This window comes from Trachypithecus francoisi, unplaced genomic scaffold, assembly GCF_009764315.1.
Source record: "Trachypithecus francoisi isolate TF-2019V2 unplaced genomic scaffold, Tfra_2.0 Lachesis_group4, whole genome shotgun sequence".
NCBI classification, from domain to species: domain Eukaryota; kingdom Metazoa; phylum Chordata; class Mammalia; order Primates; family Cercopithecidae; genus Trachypithecus; species Trachypithecus francoisi.
This window is the reverse complement of record NW_022681469.1, coordinates 26,780,307-26,796,698: the sequence shown is the minus strand read 5'-3', so window position 1 is coordinate 26,796,698 and position 16,392 is coordinate 26,780,307. Positions and strand designations below refer to the sequence as shown.

Sequence of the window (16,392 nt, the reverse complement as noted above, 5' to 3'; positions counted from 1 at the left end):
TAAGGCTTCCTCTGCCAACAACACGGTTTGGTTGACACCCTCTGGCAGTGTTATTTTAGCACTTTTCACAAATGCTAATGAACACTCACTTGGTTAGAACAGACAAACACAATCTGCTGGTTTTGTTTGGGCATTACTCACACTGGCTAATGAACAGTGACTCACTTGGCTCTGCAGAGAGCAGAGCTGAGCCCAGTCTCAGGAGTGAAAGACTAGCACTGCAGGTAAGCAATGTCCCCAGAACCAGGATTACAAATGGTGCCTGGGGTCAGGCACAGTGGCTCACACTTGTAATCCCAGGTTTTGGGAGTCAGAGGCAGAGGCAGGCTTATCATTTGAAGCCAGGAGTTTAAGACCAGCCTGGCCAACATGGTGAAACCCCACTCTACTAAAAATACAAAAAAAAAAAAAAAAAAAAATTTCAGCCAGGCATGGTGGTGCATCCCTGTAGTTTCAGCTACTTGGGAGGTTGAGGCAGGAGGATTGCTTGAACCTGGGAGGAGGAGGTTGCAGTGAGCAGAGATTGCACCACTGCACTCCAGCCTGGGTGACAGAACAAGACTCTGTCTCAAAAACAAAAAAAAAAAGAAAAGAAAAAAAGAAATGGTGCCTGAGAAGTCACTGATGGAGCCCTGACTTCCCCCACTTGAGATTGTAGAGGACACCCCAGAGAAGAAACCATTCTTTTATAAGGCATGGCAGAAGAATGTGAAAAGAGGCAGGGTCTCAGCATTTCAGAAGGGCATGGAGAAGGGATAGAAACAAATCTTCAGATTGCATGCCAACACCGATGTATTGGTGGGGTTTGCCTGGAGCGCTGGATTGAGAAGGATTCTGAGGTTCGGTACAGGGGCTGATCAGCAATGCCTCCTGGGGTGGATAATAGAGCCGGCACCAGCACGAATGCTGGGTACTGGCTACTCTGGCATTTCTGTGGGCTGACGAAGTCCCTCTCCATAGCCTCCAGGCTCCCTGCACCCAGTGCTCAAGTCTGATACCTTAGTGGCTAGGAGTCGGGTCAGGTAGATTTCAGACACCATCTTGCTCCCCCGGTCCCCCTCCTTCTGGTCTCCGTGCTCATGGTTCTTCACTAGATGCCACATCTTGACTCCACTCTCCAGGTCAGGAGTGATCATAGGTGTCCGTGAGCGGAGGCTGTCAGGGCTGCCCGTGTACCGGATCATGTTTTCTGCCGAGGCAAGGATCACCCCCAACGTATGTGAGGCCACAAGGCCTTAGCCCATCACCTTACCATGCATCCCTCGCTCTGGTGGAAGCCAATGACTGTCTGATCATTCCTGCCATTGGCCGGTGCTGTCGCCTCGCCTTGGTTTCGTGCATTCCCTGAAACTGGGATGCCTTTCTCACCACCTCCAGGAAACTATCTGTGGCTAATTCTACCCACTCAGATCTCTCCCTCCTTCCTGTACTCTGCATCGTGTCAACCCTTAATTATTCAATTTGTAAAAAATATAAGCCTGTACTTGTTTAATGCTTTTCCTTGTTAGAGTTCTCAAGTCATGTCTCAGGATGAGTTCTGTGCAGCCAATTAAGTACACACTTAAGAGCAGGTAGCCTGTCTCCCTTAATAACCGCTGATCGGATGAGTAATCGCCTGGTAACCTGCTCACCTTCGTCTGTCCTCCCCTCTGGCCTGTGCCAAATTATTCCTGTTTATTTGCTGAAACTCCTACCAGTATTTGTGAAGTGTTGCAAAATGAGTACTGAGCGGGAAAATGAAAGGGCGGTCCTACTGTATGCAGGAACTATTCTCTGTATTCATCTATTTATTATCTAGAATGACCCTGTTCAGTCAGTAGATTTTTCAATCTCTTCTTCTGGTAAGTAAATAAATAACCAAGGCTCATAGTGGTCAGATGACTAGCCCCAAAGCACACAGATAGGGCAGAACAGGGCTCCTTCTGGCTTCTATCCCACCTCCAGCACCCTCTCCCCAACACTGCAGAGCTTTGCACCTGGTCTGTACCTGCACTCCACTGCAAAATAACAGTGGCTTTTACAAATCATTTAGCCTCTGTGCACCTGAGTTATAATGTACTAATCTGCATAATAGGGGGAAATAATAATTATTTAATTCACTAGATTGTTATGAACATGATGTGAGATAATAGCTATCACACAAGGAATGGCATCTTACAGCCTGGAAGACATCCATGAAAGTTGGCTTTACTCTTTTGCTCATGAATGAAGGTCTCGCTTATGCATCAGAGTGATGGACTGAAACCAGGGGCCTCTTCCCCCACCTGGCTCTCTTCCCTGATGGTCAGCCTGTCTGATGCCCCATCTCCCCTCTCCAAGAGTCTCCTGCCTTCTGGCTATGCTGCTGTCATGACAACAGCTGCTCAGGACACCTGGGCCTCCCCAGGACACTCGGTAGGATCTTACCATATTTACTCGCTGAGGTCCTGGAGACGGTGGAGTTGTTCACTGCGTTATAGGCTGTCACCTGCTTGGACACTAATGCCACCACGGAACCATCTGGCACCTACAGGAAAAAAGCTTCTCAGGGCCTGGGCACAGCAGCTCTGCCACTCCAGGAAATAAGGACAAATCAGGATGAACTTGGCACTAAGGGGCAATTGGTGCCTTGCTGGAGAACTAGGGGACTTTAGAGGCTGTCAGCTTTCCTTGGAGCAAAACAAGACACAGTTCTGGATACTGACTAGTGTTCTATTTTGTGGCTTCTCTTGGAGTAACTTCTGGCAAGAGCTCCTCCCTAGCATTCTCAGTCCCAGTGCTTCCCTAGAACATGACCCAGCCTTAAATGCCCAGAGGAACTTCTCAGGAGGGCCTTCCTTAGGGACTCCGCCCGTGCCCTGCAGAAAGTGTGCATGTCAGCATGTTATCTCCAAAGAGGTCAGGGTTCCCTGGTTTCTTGGCTGGGAGACATCAATTTCCTCTGGAGCACTAAGGGAACATGGAGTGCTGTTGAGGGGCTTGCTGTCTAGCCCTGTTATTCCAGGGCAATGATTTCCAGGGTAAGGGACTTGTAGTTGGCTAGCTCCTCCCCTTTCCACACTCCTCTCACCTGGTAGTGGGCCAGTGTGTTCAGTCGTTTCCAATCATTCTCAATCTTGGTGGTGATGTCTTCATCCTGCAAGATCATCCTTGCCCCACTTCCTTGTCGCCACTCTGCCAAGAGAGCAGTGGCATCTCAGAGAGGCCCTCTGACCTCTCCTGTGGGGAAGCTGAGGACCCCTGTGTAGGTAACCTACACAGTGCTAGCTCAAGGGTGTATCCATTGTAAGTACTAGCACATGCTCCTGTGAAGATGGAGCGCCAAAGCTCTCAACGCAGAGAGGCCCTGAGTTCCAGTTCTGGTTCTGATCCCAACAAACTATGTGACCAAAATGGGGCTTACCCACCCCTGCTCATCTGCTTGCTAGGAATGGCTACATCTGTAAAAAGTAGATGCTCAAAAAGTATTAGCCAAACAAAAGAGGCACATAATAAAACACTAAGCTTTGACAAAGCACGAGGCAAATGCAAAGTGGCACAGTTGTGGTAGCATGGATTGTTTGCTTGATTGGAAGCTCTTAGAGCTGATGAAATCAAGGCTGTAGGCTCAGTCACTGAACAGCCCCAGATCTGCTCCAGGGGTGCATGCCATAGGGTGAAACTGGCAGGTGTGTCACCCTTGTCAGGGAGATTGGGTCAAAGAGTGTGGAAAAAATCAGCAAAACCCATTCTCATGCCCATGAACGTCCCCTTCCCCACAAAGTTGATGAAATGATATCAACATTGTAATCTATCCAACACGTAATTATTTGATGTTACAAGGATATACTTACATCCCCATATTATTCTCATGGGCCCAAACACCTACAATATAGGAGCTTACTGATGGATCACACATGGGGAAATGGGAGGCTGTTTCTCATCAGCCAAACCCCCACCACCATACTTGGTACAAATCACGTGTAGGTGCAGAAGTGCACATTCCTATCTCAAATGTACACGCATGAAAATCCATGTGCATGTCAGACACACATACATTCATGCAGCACACACATGTATGAGCTCATGCACGCACACATACCATTCTCATGGACACACACCAGAAAGGAGAAACAGCCTCTTAAATTCAAATGCAACATGTGTTCCAGCCAACAAGCCAAACATTTGGTTTCCAGGCAGCCCAGATCCTGCTCAATGCCTCTCAGATGCTGATACTTCTGAAATGTGCAAAGAACGCTGGGCTCATTCAGAGTATGGTTAGTTGTTGGATTAAGTGGCCTGGCAGTCACTGCTTGACCCACCAGGGATTTCTTCCTATGTCTCACAGAGCCACATGTTCAGATTCTCTTCCTCGTTTCCCTCCTGCCAAGGCTGGTCCACAACCAGCCACATTCGTGGCAGAGAGCACCAATTCCTCCCTGCATTGTGCATTTGTTGTGGTCTGTGCTGCCAATCCCATTTCACAGATGGCACGCCCTTTGGAATAACAGAGATGCTTCTAAAATCTAAGCCCCTTGCCTCCAGTCCCTGGGGCTGTAGTCCCTGGGGCTTCCCTGCTGCCTAATTTAGAGCTTAGCTTCATGTCAGGTGGTCAAAGGAATGAAAGCATAGGGACTATATGCTTGTTCACTGGAAGTCTCTGGGGACCATCCATCCCTTAGTCCGGTGGATGTCACAGCTGGGATTGCTCATGGTGATTATGGTCTGGGGCAGTTAGGCTAATGGGCAAAGGGGAAAATGCCTCACTGAGGTATCTGGTCACTAGCATTTTTGCTTGCTATTGTGTTGTTTCTTGAATTTTTTTGTTTTGTTTTGTTATTTTATGGAGGTATGCATGCATGCACTTTTGAGTGGTTGGAGCAAAGGAAGAGGAATCTCTCCAAGCTGGCCAGAGAGCTGATGTGCTGTGCAGTTGGATGCTGGCAGACACCAGTCTGGGTTGGGGAGTATATGGCAGTGAGTTTCCCCTGCTTGCATAGTGAGCGGCACCTGGTTAAGTCAGAGGCTGCATGGGGTGGAGGAACAGCTGTAAGGCACAACACAAAAGGGAGCCAGCTTCTGCTTTCCTCACATTTGGGCTAGGGAGAGGGATGCAATGAACTCAGCTCTGGACACTAAGTCCTCTGGCTGGGCCCCAAGGGAGTCTCCTCCACTGAAGTGACTATGGGGCTTGCTAGGACTAGAAGGAGAAGGTGCCAGTGGACAGACAGCCCTCTAGCTTAGCAGCTGCACTGGTACTCCTTGCTGATAAAGAATTGTAGCACATCTCAGGAGCATCCGAATAAACTACATGGTCTGGTGTATTAGGCAATGACAGTTGGTGACTGATTCTGGGTGCCAGGGCAGGTTTTCTTCCATGATGTACAATTCCCCTTCGAGCTGTGCAGTGCACAGCCTGGGCGGCCATACTCAACAACCCTGCCTGAGTCATTCCCAGAAATTATGAGAATGAGAATGAGAGTCTACCTACCTCCGTGCCCCTATCCAAAAAGACTGGGTAGATAGTCATGTCTCCTTGGGACTTATCTCAAAAAGTCAGGAATGTTCCCCCAAAAGCCAATATACAGAGAGGGGGCTGAAATCAAGGAGTACACTTAGCTTACTTTTAGATCACTCAAGCCTATTGTTTTGCTATCTCCTAGACAGAAAAAAAAATTGCTTACTATGTGCTTTTTTTTCTGAAATATCAGAAAGGTGAAAGAAGAAGAAGAAAGGAGAAAGAAGAAGAGAAGGAAGGAGAAGAGGAAGAATAAGAGGAGGAAGAAGAGGAGGAGGAGGAAGAGGAAGAAGAAGGAGGAAGAGGAGGAGGAGAAAGAGAAGAAGGGGAAGGGGGAGAAAAGGAAGAGGAAGAAGGAGAAGGAGAAGAAGAAAGTAGTAGTTGAAATTATTGCTTTGTAGCATCTACAACCTAGTCCTGATGAAAGAGAGCCCAGAGGGATGGGCAGCAGGTATAGGCAGCTCCATTCCTGAGGCTTTCAGGAAAGGAGAAAGGATCACAGGTAGACCACCCAGCTGAACACAGAATGGAGGAGAGAGGGTGGAGTATAACTGGTGGGCAGCCCCATATTCCCTGGCACAGAATAATTCAAGTAGGCTGACAAGGAAAGCCCACCCTTAATGTCACTCTTCTCGGCCCAAATTCCTTACTTTTACCCTGTTGGCCAGAACCCACTTTCACTTCCATACTTACCTGCCCTCCTTCCTTTCCTGAAACCCCTTCTTCAGGCCAGTTATGGTCTCTATTTTCCCTAGACTCATCACAAAATATCTCAAGAAGATCAGATAGTGGGTATGGGCTCAGCTTTCTGGAGTGCTCTTGTTACAACTTCCTGACCTTCTCTCAATAGAAGTCTGAGCCATAGAGCTCTGTTGAGTAAAGCAGGGGCCTGGAAAAGCCAAGGTCAAAGGCCATCGCAGGTGGCTTCCCTCTAGCCCAGGAACAGTGCCCTCTCCTGAGCTGCATGGCTGGGCTCATAAAATCTCATCCCCACCCCAGAAGTAAAGATCTCAAGGTCAGGTTGAGTGAGCTGAGGATGAGACAGCCCTGCCACCTTAGATATGAAGGCCAGCACCCTAGTCCTCTCATGGTGTGCACGGCTGGCTGAATCAGCCTCAGGAGGCCCTCTGTGAGGGCGGTATCTAATTTTGTGCTTTGTTGCATATTCAATGTGTGCTTAGTTTTAATAACAGTAATGAAAATAAATAGAACCCAGGTCCCCCAGTGCTTGGTCCAGCCCTCTTTTCACCAGATGGGCTCCTTCTGTCTTGCCTATAAAAATATCACTAAAAATATCTCTCTTTTGATTCTCTACCTTGCTCCGTAGGAGGTGACCACATTAGGACTAGTCAAGAGGCAATGTCACAGCTCAGCCAATGACCAGAGTCCTCCCATGAAGGCTGAGCCTTTTGGCCTTTTGCCTGCCCATAGGGCACAGTGAGAAGCCGGAAAATACCTCCCAGGCACCAAATGCTATGAGATGCTGAGCTCAGAGAGGGCTGAAGCAAATCCTGGGGCAGAGTGACTCCTCACAAACACCTGCTCCTACAAAAGAGGACACCTAGAGTCCCATCTCACAAGACGCAGTCTCCATGGTGAGAACCCAGGTCCAGGAGGTGTTGCAGCTCCATGCTCACTCATTCATCAAAGAACACTTACTCTGTGCCCCCAGTGTGCTGGGCACTGCCAGTTGGGCATGAGAGGTAGTTAAACAAGAAAACAGAGTAAAACATAAACCCTTGCCGTTGAAGACTTCTTGTGTGGAGGGGCTGTGCAAGAGCCCAGTGGTCAGGGCAGGGGTGAGACAGGGAGGAAGAGCTACAAGGAGCTGGTGGGAAAGGGCTGCCCAGGTTAAATTGTGAAGGATGAGTGGGCGTTTGCTGGCTGGCCAGGGGGATAAGTGTTCTGGTTCAAAGGTGACACTCATGCCACAGTTCTAGAGATCGACGAGTCTAAGCAGGAGAAAGTTGAAAGGAGAGGCTGGAGAGGTGTAGGGAGGTCAGGACCTGAGTTAAGAAAGATCCAGCATGCCTTGCCAAGGTGTCTGGGACTGAGCTGAGGCCATCAAGACAGAGCAGAGAGGGGATAAGGAGAGGAGAGCATTATTAGAGGGACAAAGAGGCATGATCCCTGCCCGGATGGCCACCTTTGTTCAAAGCAGAAGTAGCAGTGAGGACCCAAGCTAAGCCAGTGTGGAAGGGCGGGTTTCAGGGACGCTCAGGAGATGGCTGTGGAGATGTGTTTTAGGGATGCTTAGGGGTGTGGGTTTCAGGGATGTTCAGAAGATGGCCAGGTTGTGCTTGCAGAGTCTCTAGGAAGGGGAGGTAGAGGGAACCCGGCTTGCCTCCAAGTGTGTGGAGATCCATGTAATTGGCAGTGGGAAGCTGAGATCCTCCACAGGCCAACCTGGAAGGAGATGCTGGCATGGAGGACCCCACTGGTCTGACTCTTGAAGAGTCCCCTACCCACCAGTGGGTGCCATGCTAAGAGGCAAACTCTCCCCAGGGTGCACAGCACCCTGTAGTGCTGGCCCTCACAGTGTAGATATGCAGGTGGGTGCAAGGGCACCCACACATGCACACACACACACACATGCGCACACACACACAGGCACACACACATGCACACACACACGCACACAGATGCACACACATGCGCACACACACATGCGCACACACGTGTGCACATGCACCTCCTTTTACCCCAGGCTGGGGACCCTTCAGGCTTTGCATTAACTCCCCTTCCAGTCTTCCTATCATCATCTCTCCTCAGACCCATCCCAGGAAGCTTCAGGAAGGGCTGCTGAAGAAAGGCAAGGGTGGAAGGAGGCACCAACTAGGCTAGGCAGAGCCAGCAAAATCGACCCGCACAGTTTACCCAGGACAACCTTCATGACCACATGCCTGGACTTTCACCCCTGCCACCTTTCCTTACCTTGGGGGCACTGCGAACAGGTTCTCACTAGAAGCACACACCAGCCCTGCACAGGGCCCACTCCACCCTCCAAACCTTGGGCCAAGAAGGAGGCTGGAGGAGGAGGCAAGATTCTATGGCTCTGCATGCCTGTCAGCAGGGAGCCCCAAGGAAACACCTGGCGGAGAGCCCTGAGACCTTCAACATCTGGCCAAGCTGAAGTGCTGGGAGCAGGCACCAGAGAAGAGCTAGGAGAGCCAAGAGAAGATCAGAGTGTATCTGCTAAAAAGGCCAGAAAATTCACCTGGGAGCAGGAGGGGTGACCCTCTAAAAATGTTCTGTTAAAAAAAAAATTATTGTGACAGCAAGTTCCCAAATATAACATGATTGAACTATGACATCTGGTGCTTAAAAGAAGAAGTTCCTGAATAGAAGTGCATTCTTTGCAGTGAAGGTACTAGATCTTTGTAAACTGTAAAGTGCTGTGCACTGGTCAGTTGTTGCTATTTAGGGATGCCTGGAGAGTGAAAGGCAAAGGCACGCTGTGCCCCACTTCCTGATTTGAGAGAGACAAGCTAGAACTTAGTAGATATTCTTGAATGTGGAACACAGGGCTCTGGCATGACTCCAGGTGGTGTGGTGGGTCAAAGAAGAGTTTAGAAGGCAGGTGGTGTCAGTGGGAAGGAGGAAAGGTGACCCTGGCATTCATATGCATGGCACCAAGAGAAGATTGCTAGCTCTGACCTCTCTCGCAGCAGCTCTGCCCGGCAGCCGGATGCCCTGCTCCAGGCACCAAGCACAAAGGACAGACACACTCACAATCCAATTTGTTACATTTCCACCTTCCAGGGAGAGAGGGAGGTGAAATAAAAAAGAAAGAAAAATCCCATTATCTTTATCTGTCCTTCCCATCAGGTGCAGAGGAAAATGCAAACTGGGGAGACAGCTGCTGTGAACTCTTTATATTTCACTCAGAAGATAGTGTATCTTTTTATTGCCTACAGGAATTACTTATTTGAAAAAATATATCCTTTCAGCTCGCTCGACTTGAGCCGCAAGACAGAGAGAGGATGGTGGAGTTCTGGGGCTATTGATAGAGCATTTGCATTAAACTACAGGAATCTCTGGAGGTCATGGACAGTGGCAGAAGGGAGAGGAAATGGGGGCCGCAGAGGAGACTGCGTGTGAAGGGAATCGGAGTTCTCTCCACCTCCCTGCTGTGTACCTGGGCCCAGGCACTGTGCTTCTCTGAGCTGCAGATTCTCTATCTGTGCAGGGGAAAGAATGGCACCAATGATTTCCCTTGAGGAGTGAAGGGAGGAGGAAAAAGAGCTCCTTAGTTCAGACAGAAAAATGTCCTGTCTCTGCTAGTCTGCTAAGAAGCGGATAACTTCTCCTAGGCACTTTGGCATCTCCATGCCTGGCACAGAGCTGGCCACAGGGTAGGATCTTCTCATGTTTGTCGAAGAGTTAAGTGAGGCAAACAGGTACCTACCCTGCCCAGATACCTGTGAGTGGAAAGGGACGTAAACCTGCTTGTGGGGACAGCCTCACGGGTAGCAGGGGGAGTGCTACCTGGGCACTGTGCCTTAGAGCTCTGCCTCAGTCCCAGCTCCTCCCGCTGTGGTCGCTTTCCTTCCCCAGCTTCCAACAGATTGCAGCGAAGGTGGGCCCTGCGGTTCCGGGGATAGTTAATTCTACATGTCAACTTGGCTGGGCCACGGTGCCCAGATATTTGGTCACACAGTATTCGAGATGTTTCTGTGAGGGTGTCTTTCTATGAGATTAACATTTATACCGGGGGGGATTTTGAATAAAGCAGATTTCTCTCCATAATGTAGGCCCCATCCAATCAGTTGAAGTCCTGACTGGAACCAAAGATTGACCTCCCTTGAGAAAGTGGGAATTCTGCCAGCAGATGGCCTTCAGACTTGAACTGCAATGTCGCCTCCTCCCTGGGTCTCCAGCCTGCCAGCCAACCCTGCAGATTTTCGACTTGCCAGCTTCCATAATCGTGTGACCACCTCTTTAAAATGAATCTCTCTTTCTGTTTCTAGACACACGCACATGCACGCACGCATACACGCACGCACACAACCCTTGTTGGTTCTAGTTCTTTGGAGAACCCTTACTACTGTGGTTTCCCATCTTAGCTCCTTAATGCCTGGACAAGTCTGGTGAGGGAGTAGAGGGAGAGGAGTGGGAGAGCTCTGAGGAGCAATGAATAGACATGTCAGGAGTGAGCAGTTAGGCAAAGCCAGGGGCCACAGCGATGATGAAAGGCAGGAGCCAAAAGCCAAGCAAGAGTGGGGAGGGTTGGGCTGGATTTACTTGGGACAATGACAGGGTGGTGCCAAATGTCTTTGCTTCCTGCTGAGCTGGCCTGGGATGGGTGCTCCTGCCGTGCCAGGGGCTGGGCATCAGGAGAGGGAAGGCAACCTTTGCTGGATGCCCTCAGCAGTGGGAGAAGAAAGCACAGCGGGTAGGGGGAGAAAGTCGGGGGCCATACTGTGCTGTCTTGGCCCTGTCCAGCACTTGGGGCTGAGTGAGCGCCAATGTGCTATGCGTCCTATTGGCATAAATAGTCACACCTTACCCTTGTAAATTGCTCTTAGGCTTTCAAAGCACTTTCACCTACATGATGGGAACAACTTTCCTTGCCTTTCTCTCCTCTTGGGGGCTGTGATTGAACGGTGTGGAAAAAGCATTTGGGTCTCTCAGCAGGCCCCATTTTTCTTGCGATGCAATCTAGCTTTGGTAAGAAGAAGCCTAGAGCTTTGCGGGCAGCTCCAAACACTGGATTTAAAAGGAAAAAAGGGAACTTCTCAGAAGAGCATCCATCATGGTTGAGCAGGGAGACGTTGCTGAGCAGCTCAGCGAGATGCCCCTTCCCAGTGAGAGGGGGCCCTAAGGTTCAAACTGCCCCAGGCCTCTCTTTGCTTCTCCCTGTTATCTGTCCCTGCTGTGGGGAGCTTATTTCTCCAGGTGTGGCCCAGCAGCAAATGTGATGGCAGAGGGATCACCTCTGTTTGTTTGGGTGCCTGGAGCTTGAACAGTCACGGTGAGCACTGGAGACCTGTTTCCCCTTGGAAGTGGGTAGCCTTTCCCTGGCTTGTGCAGCCTCTAGCTGCGGAGACCAGCCACCCTTGGGCAGGCCCTTGTTGCAGAGCTGCCCTTGGGCTTCCTTTCGTCATGGTGGATGGCAGGAGCGACTGCGCCTGCTTTGTCTGCTGCTGCTGTTTCCACTCCAGATAGTCTAGAACTCTGGCTTCAGGAGGCTCTGCATCCCATAAAAGACTTGCTTTGCTGGGCTTGTGCTCCCAGGCTTTTTAAGGGAGTGATTTAAGGGACTCTCAGGACGAAGCTCACGGGGCTGCCTTCTGTGAGCCCCTCCATGGGAGATCACCTATTCTTAAGCACAGAAGCATACATCTCCTCATGCAGCTGCATGCAGGTGCTCCTTCTGTGTTCTGGCACACCTTTGCAATCTCAGCTTCCAGCATGAAGGAGCCTGCTCCTAGCACAGCTCTCCCTCTTGGTCCCACTCTGTGTGGACTCTCCTCCCACCTGAATTGCATTAAGGACCCTGCAAAGCTGAAGATGCCCACAGATAAAACAAAGGAACAGTGGGTGCTAGCTGGTTCCACTACCAAACTCAATTCTCCCTGGAAAAACCCTTTAAGGCGTATCCCACTCAATTGTTTGGACGTGGGGAACACAAAAATCCTCCTTCCAGGAACTGTTCTGTCTCCCACTGGGCCATAACAGATTCCTTCACCCTGTGAGTCTGTGGGATCTTCATGGCAGCAAAAGCAAATCAAATGCACACAGACACATAGGTCTGGTCTGACTCTAAGGGCACACACATGAGCACACACTCACACCCCTCCCCACCACATCACATATGGGCTTCCTCTGTGTCCCAGAAACAGCATACTCAGAGACACCTCCACAGTGGAGGGAGACACATGTTCACCCAATGTCCCTCCCTCAGCATCCAAGCTCAGAGCACAGGGCCAAACACCTTCAGCCAAGAGCCAAGAGAGAGAAGATGGGGTTAAATGAAGAAGTGAGAATTTAGAGGAGTTGCTACAACTTCCTGATCCTAAGAATCTTTAGGCATCAGAATTCAGAGGGAGTGGGGTGAAGCAGTGGGAGGCGATGAAAATTCCCTCTGGATTCTAGAAAATAGCATAGACGCCCGTCTGTCTTGGATGGCTTAGCCAAAGCCAGCTTAGAGGCCAGATGGATGGATTAGAGGCGTCTGAGGGGTCCTCCCACCACTATGTTGCCAGGAATCTCCAGATACGAGCATATACACACATCAGTGCTTCTCCTTCCATGCCCAGCATCAACAAACAGGCACACTCAGTATCCTTATATTATCCTCATAATCAGTGACAGCAGCAGCCAATACTTACTGAATGTGTATGATGGACCACACACTGCATTAAAGAGGCTTTTACATGCATGATCTCACTGAATTCTTACTACAAGGCAGGCACTATGATTATCTTCATTTACAGCTAGGAAACTAAGGCATACACACAGGTTACTTGACCAGGGTCACACAGCTAGGATTTGGAGGCACCAGGACTCAAATCTAGATGTGCTTGATGCTGGCTCACAATGCTGGAACCACCTCTCTTCCCCACAGGCCTCTTCAGATCCTGGGGCTCCCCATGAGGATTTCCCCCAGATAGCATACTATGAAATGCTTATGCAAACCATAACTGGCTCTAAGTACAGGTGGCCCTAACCAGCATGCTCTTGTTTATAGAGGCTGGGAGATCTATTCATGGAACATTGAGTTAAAATGTCATCCTTCTCCCCAGCAGGCTGTCATATCTCATTTTCCCTATACTTTCTCTCCATTCTCTATCACTGATCCAGCTCCCTCAAGCTGTAGGTATTCAGCAAAAATTATAGCCACGGAACTGAGTGGAAGGGAAGAGCCTCGGGTGACAACAGAGGTAGTGGCAGGACCTTGGGACGCAGGAGCTCAGACTAGCGGACTCTGCCCTTAAATCCCTTTCTTTCCAGATATGACTCCTTCATTTCCCACCCCTCTGCTATTCAAAGGACCCCAGAGGCATATCCTGCCAGGCAGATTACTGACAGACTACCAAGTGACTCGTGGCCTCCTCTCTGCAAACTGTTCACAGACCAGCTCTGGTCAATTCCAAGCAGTCCAGGAAGGCAACCCCATGGGCTCCTCGGGGGTCCGGGCATGCCTGACTCTCTCCAGCCAGTGATTCTCCACCTTGGATCTCTACCCCAGCCCTGCCTCTGCTGACAGGAGAAGGTGAGGTGTGTTCAGGACCAGCCACAAGGACAGCCCCTGGGTGGACAGCCTACTCACCCAGATCCATATCTGCAGCTTTGGGCCGGTGGGAGCAAGGCACATTCTTAAAGATGGCATCCAGAATCTTCTCCTTGACCTGAGTGATGGTGTCACAGTTGAGGATCTTTACTGGGACCTCGGGGCTGTTGGCATTGTCTGGGCTGACACAGCTCAGGACCTGAAGGAAAGGTGGGGAGAGGAGGATATGAAATGGGGTAGCAGGAAAAGTTCCTAGATTCCCAGCAGCACCCTGGGATCCCGTCCTAAACGGCTCCCCCTCTCCAGGATTGGCTGGGGAGGCGTAGGGTGGCTCCAGGCTATCTGTGATCCCACCAAGCCCACTGCCCTTTCCTGTTCGGGTAGGCAGGACAATGCCTTGGCTTCAATGTCCTTGAGGGAGTGCAAGCTGCACACTTCACTCCTTGTCAGAACAAACTTCATTAAAATCCTGATTTTTCAAAGGGACAATGCCCAAGCATGTGGAAGCAGTGAGGGGGAAATTTGCAACAGAACAGACACCAAAGCATCCATGCACACGTGCTATCTCTCTCACATGCACACAGGAGGCAGTGTCGCAGCGGCACACCCAGACCCTCGCCCACCTCTGAAACCCCCTGTCCATCCATGTGTGTCTGTCTCCTTCTTGTCACTCCTTCTCGGATGCACACTCACACACAGAACTAATAGGAATCTGGCTTCTTTCTCCAAAGATTTCATAAGCTTCGATTTTGTGAAGGTTTCATTCGCCTGATTAGAGGTTGGCAAATCTATAAGACACTTAATGTATTCTTTAAAAATAAAAAGATGCCCTTTAAAGATTGCAGGTTCAAGACACCTGAGATTCTTTCCTGGCCCTGAACTTGAACCCCTGTATTGGGGGAAGAGGTGACTGCATAGTTCAGGGCTTCCATTTCTCTGTTTGGAACTAGTAGGAAAAGTTAAAACTCTGCTTCACCAAACTATCTTTTTATTTTTATTTTTTCCTTGAAAAAGTTCTGGGCTTTTCCTTTAAAAAGAACAAGGCTTTTCGTCTCTTGCCGTTCTCACAGTGGGATATTTCTACATCGACGGCACCATGTGGGCTCCTGGGCGGACTGGTGGGGAATGGGGGTGGGTGCTGTGGGTACTGGAATAAGTGAGGGCACAAGATCCAGGGCAGAGAGGCTGGGCATCCTAGGGGTACTGATGCCAACTGGCCCTCCCCTTCTGGGCTCCTGAACTCTCCCTCGGGCCCTGCTGCCAGGAAGCCCTCTGTGAGTCTCTCTTCTTCTTGGAAATTTCACTCCCTCTGTGCCCCATAAGCATTTCCCAATTGTCCTATCTGGTTTGCAGAGCCAGACACCAGTCTCTCTCCCACTCCACCCCCTTCTTGCTCCATGTGGTGGCAATCAGAACCCTGGGCTCTGGGCACCTGTCTTTCATTAGCAACTAGACTGCTATGAGCTCCAATGGAAACATGCTTATTCCATTAAGAAGGGGAAGAAAAAAAAAACCCCTGAAATCTATAAAACCAAACTCTCACCCTCAAAATGCTCTAACCTGAAAACAATGGTGGAGAGACCTCTGCCCTGAATACTCCACGTGTGCCTCCTCCCAGCTCTCCCCTCCTTCTAAGAGTCTTCTGGCCCCTTCCCTCTGCTCCACAGCCGAGGAAAGCCTGACCATTGGGCTGTCCTGGCAGCCCCTGCTGTGCTGTCCTGTCCTCTGGGCCCTGGTGGGGCAGCTTAGCCTTCCCAAGACAGCAACATGGTTTGCTCTGGGCTCCCTCCTCTGAGGGACTCATGAGGCAGAGGCGGCCACCTAAATGTAATCTCCTGGCATTTCTAGTTGCTGCAGGAGTTCAGCATGGCCTCATGAGAACAACTCCATGGTGCACTTCAGGGCAGGAGTTGGCGCTCTAAAGTGGAAACAGTGGCCCTACAGAAGGACAGAGCCCCTGGCCACTGGCCAAGCCAGAACTCCACCCACAGGTTCCCTTCCCCCATGCTCCTTGGCTAGTTTGTGAACAAGCTGCCTCGTGATTTCTCTGCCAGGGAACTGCCTCTCAAACACTAATGTGCATACAAGCACGTGGGGGCTTTGTTGAGATACAAATTCTGATCTAGGAGGTCTGGGATGGGGCCTGAGATTCTCCATTTTTCCAGGTTCCCAGGCAACTAGCTAATGCTCCTAGGTTCCCCGGTGGGCATCTAGTGCTCTTGCAGGCTTCCAGGTGCATGTCTAGAACTCCAGCAGGCTCCCGGGCAGACACCTAGCACTCTGGCAGGCTCCCAGGTGGGCATCTAGTGATCCAGCAGGCTCCCAGGCCGGCAATTAGTGATCTTGCAGGCTACCAGGTAGGCATCTAGTATTGCCTGGCTCCAGGCTTCCACATGGGCACCTAGTGTTCTAGTGAGCTTGTAGGTAGGCATCTTGCACTCTAGCACCCAGATGTTGCTGATGTTGGTACTGGGGCACTCCCACTAGCAGGGTCCTTGGCCACACCAGTCCAAGCTCCAGCATCAATCCAATAAATCACTAAACCCCTAGGAGGCACACCTGACTGCAAAGTGGTACACTCACTCTCCCCACAAGCCTCTTAGAGCCTCTCTGTGGTTATCTCTCCTGCCCAAGACAAGGCTACTCTTAGCAGGCCCATAGCACTCTGGGATCCTCCAGC

General features: G+C 50.3%; 1 protein-coding gene across 2 annotated transcripts in view; it reads right to left on the bottom strand.

The window, feature by feature from the left end:
- The window catches only part of PLXNA4 (plexin A4), a 526,156-nt gene that overhangs the window by 22,316 nt on the left and 487,448 nt on the right, over nucleotides 1-16,392 (bottom strand). For both annotated transcript variants that reach the window (XM_033192850.1, XM_033192851.1), the window contains 4 exons: nucleotides 13,752-13,911; nucleotides 3,050-3,153; nucleotides 2,407-2,506; nucleotides 999-1,189 (listed from right to left, as the gene is read on the bottom strand). In XM_033192850.1, coding sequence (XP_033048741.1) covers nucleotides 999-1,189; nucleotides 2,407-2,506; nucleotides 3,050-3,153; nucleotides 13,752-13,911 — 555 coding nt within the window. The remainder of the gene's footprint in view (nucleotides 1-998; nucleotides 1,190-2,406; nucleotides 2,507-3,049; nucleotides 3,154-13,751; nucleotides 13,912-16,392) is intronic.